Source organism: Arachis ipaensis, chromosome B05, assembly GCF_000816755.2.
Source record: "Arachis ipaensis cultivar K30076 chromosome B05, Araip1.1, whole genome shotgun sequence".
Lineage (NCBI taxonomy): Eukaryota > Viridiplantae > Streptophyta > Magnoliopsida > Fabales > Fabaceae > Arachis > Arachis ipaensis.
This window is the reverse complement of record NC_029789.2, coordinates 145037165-145043808: the sequence shown is the minus strand read 5'-3', so window position 1 is coordinate 145043808 and position 6644 is coordinate 145037165. Positions and strand designations below refer to the sequence as shown.

Below are 6644 nucleotides of genomic sequence, written 5' to 3'. Positions count from 1 at the left end.
CAGATAAAATATAAATAAACATATTATATTTTAAAATATTAATTAGTATATTTTGCATCTTTTTTATACAAAAATACTCAACAATTTAATTTATCTTTTTTTTTCTTTTGTTGTCATTCTCAATTTTTTGTAACTACATTTTTTAAAAATTTTGTGTAAAAAAATAAAAATAAATTAAAATTTTTTATAATTTATTTTATTTTATATTTAATTTATTATTAAATAAAATATAAAATACTAATTTTTATATTTCAATTTTTTATATCTTATTCTCTTCATGTTCTCCAAACCAATTATGCATAATATTCCTTCTTCTATATCTATCATTTATATGTGGTTGTAACACTTAACCAATTCTCGAGTCCCAACTCCTTCCAACCCTAGTTAATTACTTGAAGAACAAATTAAAATAAAAGCCTTCATACGAAGGAAAGTACGGAATTTCAAATGAAAGTGATAAGGCTATTGGTTCATTCATCAAAACAACTCGTATATTAATTGGTTCATTATATTGGCCTCACGTGGATAGCCCTCTTCTCAATCAATCCTCATCTTTCAACGATAACTGCTACATACATTTGCATACCCATAAAATAAACTAGATTAAAAAAAAAAAGAAAAAGAATGTTGGTTAATAAATATTTTATGTTCAAAATGTTATTTATTTATTTATTTTAACTAATCTATAATTTTATTTCTATTGTTATGTTATCGTTGACTTTTTAAGATATTGCTAAGACTTGTTATGTTATTGTTGATTATTTAAAATTTGATGTTGAAATTTGTTATATATATATATTTAATTTTTTTATTTAAAAAACTGCAAATCCAAACCGATCCAAACCGTTTGTAATTGGATCAGATCGGATCGAATTTCCAAAAAAAGTTCATCCAATCCAAATTGCACCACACATAAAGTATTCGGATTGAATGACTTTTTTCCTTAAAACCGAACAAAATCGCATCGTGAACACTCCTAATGTCAGTCATAACTACCATACCATGCATGTTGATATTACACGGCACAATATTAGTACATATAGATTTATGAATTATGAATAATTATGTTAATTAGAAAGAGTAAAATGTGAACGGAGGATGGGACAGATAGAGTCATACAGATATGCTTACTGAAAGAGGGGGCGCACATACACACAGTATTATTGTTATATAGACGGATTAAAAAATATATATTAATAATAACACATGCCTTGAGTTAAATGGGGGTCGGTTTTGGCATTAAATGTTAGCTACCAACAACTAGCTGTATCCATTAATTGCTCCATAAAATGGCTCAACCTTCAGCACCTCATCATCTTCCTCTCTCTCTCTCTCTAGTTAATTATAGTGGTTCATTCATATTCATATTCATATTTGCATACCATAAACTAAACCCTTTTTGCATGGGACATCATCTCTCTTAAACCCTTCATCGCTTCCTACTCAGTCAAAGCTTCTCAACACACACAACTTTCTCATTCACCCTCACAAAACTCATGTTACTCCTTTTAGGTCTATAAACATAAACATACACTTGTAATTACCCTTTTATCCTTTTCTTTTGCTTCTATATTATATGCAGTTTCTGATCAATCGAAAGTAACTAGTGAAGTGGTTATGGAGATAGAGGCAAGTAAACCTTCGGGGAATAATAATAATAATAACAATGGAGGAGGGGTGGTTCCGGCGTTGAGTCCTCTGAGTGAGACTCTTTGGAGGGAGAAGACGGACACGGAGTTCATCGGAGACGTATCGGCCAGGCTGACGTGGAAGGATCTGACGGTTATGGTCACTCTGTGTCTCTATTTCTTCCGTGCATATTAGTGTGCATGTGTATTTAGAATAGAGCATAATAACAAAATGACTTTGTTTTTCTATTTTATATTTCAATCTTAATTTATTATTTTAATTTTTTAAATATTAGAAAAATGAATTAAAATACTAATCATTACCCATATACTTTAATTATTACACGGCAAATACTCAATTGTATCTATCTTTGTATTAAGTTATTAATTGAGAATCTTTAAATTATTACCGTAACCAAAAACAGGCTTGTTTCGTTAGTCTTACTACTAATCATAAGTAATAATACTTGTCTTTTATCATTTTTTATGGTTTAGATTTTGTTAGGTATTGAACTTTGAGATGAACTTTTTGTTAGATTTAATCCATATCTATGTACATACCTAATAACCAACCAGCATATAATAAATTTTGACATGTGAGTTGGGTTAATTAGTTGGAACTTTATTAATTATTATTTTAACTTGGAATGATTAGGCTTACGTGACACAAGATGACAACTTAATTGGGACCCTAACAGTAAGAGAGACGATATCATATTCAGCAAGGCTGCGGTTGCCAGATAAGATGGCAAGGTCGGACAAAAGGGCATTGGTTGAGAGCACGATAGTGGCGATGGGGCTTCAAGATTGTGCTGACACAGTGATAGGGAACTGGCACCTGCGTGGGATCAGTGGTGGGGAGAAGAGAAGGGTTAGCATTGCATTGGAAATATTGATGAGGCCTAGGTTGCTCTTCCTTGATGAACCTACTAGTGGCTTAGACAGGTAGTTGGATTTCACTTTAACTGCATTTATTTTCTTTGTCCATCTGTCTATTTCTTCCTTCACAACTATTTTATGCTACAAATAATATAAATATACTTTATTTTTAAACATAAAATTACTCATCAATTCCATCACTCATATAAAAATATTGTAATTATATGTGCTTTTTATCAAGCTGGAAAAAATATTGTAATTATAACACTTAATATGTGGTCTATGTCTCTTTGAATACTAAAGCTTTAATTTGCAGTTAACTAGAGGGTTTGTTGGGAGGTTTAGGATGGGGAGATAATTAATGTAGTTGGGTTGACTAAGATACACTCCTGTAAGAGTTGAACTGGAAAGCATCAGGACAAAAACTATTATTTAATATATATAGTGAAAAATAAAAAATAGATACTCATTAGGAAGATGTAGTTGAAGATCCGTAGCCACTACTTTATTTCGTATTCTTCTTGTCCTGTTTCTATATTAGGTTATTTATTTAAACACAGGATTTCCTATTCTTGCAGAAAAGATAAAGTTGATGCAATAAATAATTAAAGGCTCATTTTAATATTTTTCTACATCATCATATCATCTATTATATATATGAAGTCACGATTAAATAGGCACATATGACATATTATAAATTCGTAAAATTGACCTTTGTCAACTAAATCATCTAACACTACTACAATGATTTCTATGGGTTTATTAATTTAGTATCTGTATTTAGTATTTATTTATATTTTTATAACCACAAAGCCATGATAATATTAAGTGGAAAAAATAAAAAATTAATTTTTAGTTAGCCAATATCAATTAATTTTAATATTTAAATTAATAATTCAAAATTTAAGATTAAAAATTTATGATTTAGAATTTAGATTTAGGATAAACAAAATAATTTAAAAAAATAATATTAAATGAAAAAAAGGTTCATTATTTAATATTACTCTAATTTATTTTCCACCTTCTTGATGAGACACAACAGTAGTTGTAAGATAAATTAAAAAGCAGAGTCTTTGTTGGTTACGATAGTTATACGATTTTAATAACAAAATTAGATTACACTTTTTACTTTATATGATTAAAAAGTAAATTATACTTTTACATTTTCACAATACTTTTTACTTTATTTTTTAAATTAAAAAATATTATCAAATATTTAAGAAACCCCAGATAAATTTTGACAATATTTTTTAAATGTTGATAAAAGTTGTATAGCCACATTAATTATAGACATAGTAGCATGCATAAAAAAAAAAGTCTGTATGTGCTGAATTCATATGTTCTCTGTTTTGATTTTCTCTTCTAATTTTGTATAGATTTTCTTATCCCAATTAAAACTTTACATGTGTTGTTGTTTTTGCAGTGCTTCGGCTTTCTTTGTGACTCAGACACTGCGTGCATTGGCAAGAGATGGAAGAACAGTAATAGCTTCCATTCATCAACCAAGCAGTGAAGTGTTTGAACTCTTTGATCAATTGTACTTGCTCTCTGGTGGCAAAACTGTTTACTTTGGCCAAGCTTCTGAGGCATATGAGGTACCAATCTACCAATAATAATAATACTATTTCTAAATTCTTAAAATTATTCATTTTTATGTGATTGATTCTGAGCATTATTATGCTGCATGCTTTCAACAGTTCTTTGCACAAGCTGGTTTTCCATGCCCTGCATTGAGGAATCCATCAGATCATTTCCTTAGATGCATCAACTCTGACTTTGACAAAGTCAAATCAACTCTTAAAGGGTCCATGAAACTCAGGGTACTATTATTCTACTCATCTTTATGCATGTCATAATCTTGACTATTGCAACATTTTAGTTTCATTCTTTTTAAGATTGTGGTTATGATCAGTCCCTATTTATGACAATTATGAATTTATATATGTTCCTTTGCTAAAATGTTTTAACTTTGTTATCTCAGTTTGAGGGAAGTGATGATCCCTTGGATAAGATCACTACTGCTGAAGCTATCAGGACTCTTATTGATTACTACCGCACTTCTCAGCATTCTTATGCTGCAATACAGAAAGTGGATGAGATATCCAAAGTTGTAAGTACAGAAAGTACATAAATTTTGTTTTTAAAACAGTATCCAAACACAGCCTTATTGCTATTGATATCAACTGCACCAAACTTAGCACTATGCAAATGAGTAATCTTTTTTTTTTCTTCATAATTTTCTGCAGAAAGGAACAGTGCTTGACGCAGGAGGAAGCCAAGCTAGCTTCTTAATGCAGTCTTACACTTTAACAAAGCGCTCCTTCATCAACATGTCTAGGGACTTTGGTTACTATTGGCTTAGGCTTGTGATCTACATTGTGGTCACTATCTGCATTGGAACCATTTATTTGAACGTGGGAACAGGCTACAATTCAATTCTGGTACTTGGTTTCTTTAGATTTGAAGCAAATTCAAAGTTGGTTGCGGTGAATAAATGATGCATGTGGATTTTAGTTTGGCAAGAAAGTTGATTTAACTACCTATGTTATTGTTTTTCTTAGGCTAGAGGCTCATGTGCATCATTTGTGTTTGGTTTTGTCACATTCATGTCAATTGGTGGATTCCCTTCATTTGTTGAAGACATGAAGGTAAGTCATTAAGCCCTATGTGGTTACTATTTCGCCACAAATATGACCTAATATAATACTCTCTCAGTTTCACAATAATCAGTTGTTTTGACTTTTCTGATACGTTCATGAATCAATGCTTTCCGGTACAAATTGCATCGAGAATTATTGATTCATGATAGTATCAGAAAATGTTAAAACAATTTATCATTGTGGAACGAAGGGAGTAGTACTAAGTAGGTATAATTTTCATAATGTGATTATATATTGTGTGTTAATTACAGGTTTTCCAAAGGGAAAGACTGAATGGGCACTATGGTGTGACTGCATTTGTGATAAGCAACACATTATCTGCAATGCCATTCCTGATATTAATAACTTTTCTGTCTGGAACAATCTGTTACTTCATGGTTAGGCTTCACCCTGGTTTTTGGCATTACCTCTTCTTTGTGCTGTGCCTTTATGCAAGTGTCACAGTTGTTGAGAGCTTAATGATGGCAATAGCTAGCATTGTCCCCAACTTCCTCATGGGCATCATAATTGGAGCAGGGATTCAGGTATGCACATGCACATTCAATCATATCCTCCCTATTAAATAAATCAATGCTCTTCTTATAAAGTTTTAAAAATACTATGCTGACATGACAATTGTATTTTATCTTATATGGAAACGAATCATGTACTTGTTCACTTACTAAACATAGCATTTGCTCAATTAATTTGTTATATAGATTCCATTTAACTAAAACTTATGGATGAATTTTCTTTTTCATGATTGATAAACTACTCTTAGGGAATATTCATGCTGGTGTCTGGCTACTTTAGGCTTCCACATGATATTCCAAAGCCAGTCTGGCGCTATCCAATGTCATACATCAGTTTCCATTTTTGGGCACTACAAGTAAGAAAGTTTGTGACACTTCAATTCTTGTGAATGTCTATTTATTATTTCTCAGTTCAATTTTTTAGACTATTGAAAGCAATGAAAAAACTCTTGCAGGGACAATACCAGAATGATCTAACTGGCTTGATATTCGACAACCAGACGCCGGATCTTCCAAAGATACCGGGCGAATACATCCTAGAGAATGTTTTCCAGATTGATGTGAACAGATCAAAGTGGATAGACCTAAGTGTGATCTTCAGCATGATTATAATCTACCGCATAATTTTCTTCATAATGATCAAGATCAATGAGGATGTGACACCATGGGTTAGAGGGTACATTGCTAGGAGAAGGATGCAGCAGAAGAGTGGAACTCAGAACACAACTATTGCACCTGATGTTCTTGCTCACTCACCATCTCTTAGAGCTTATGTTTCTACTCAAAGAAGAAATGGCACTTCCAAAAGTTGAAAACAAAAAAAAAAGAGTTTGAAATGAACAACGAATGAAATTCTTATGATTTTTATTTATATACATATTTTTATCTTTTATTACAATGTTGACATCCCTCTTGGTTAGAAGAGGGTACTAAAAAAGCTGAAAAGAAATTCGGTGTGTTTATGA

At 31.3% G+C, this 6644-nt stretch overlaps 1 protein-coding gene across 1 annotated transcript; it reads left to right on the top strand.

Moving 5' to 3' along the window:
* On the top strand, nt 2250-6641 carry LOC107644699 (ABC transporter G family member 11). The gene is made up of 9 exons (XM_016348628.2): nt 2250-2573; nt 3931-4102; nt 4205-4327; nt 4489-4617; nt 4754-4948; nt 5069-5155; nt 5419-5691; nt 5928-6035; nt 6135-6641. Exons 1-9 carry the CDS (start codon nt 2374-2376, stop codon nt 6489-6491), a joined length of 1644 nt encoding a protein of 547 aa, XP_016204114.1. The 5' UTR covers nt 2250-2373; the 3' UTR covers nt 6492-6641.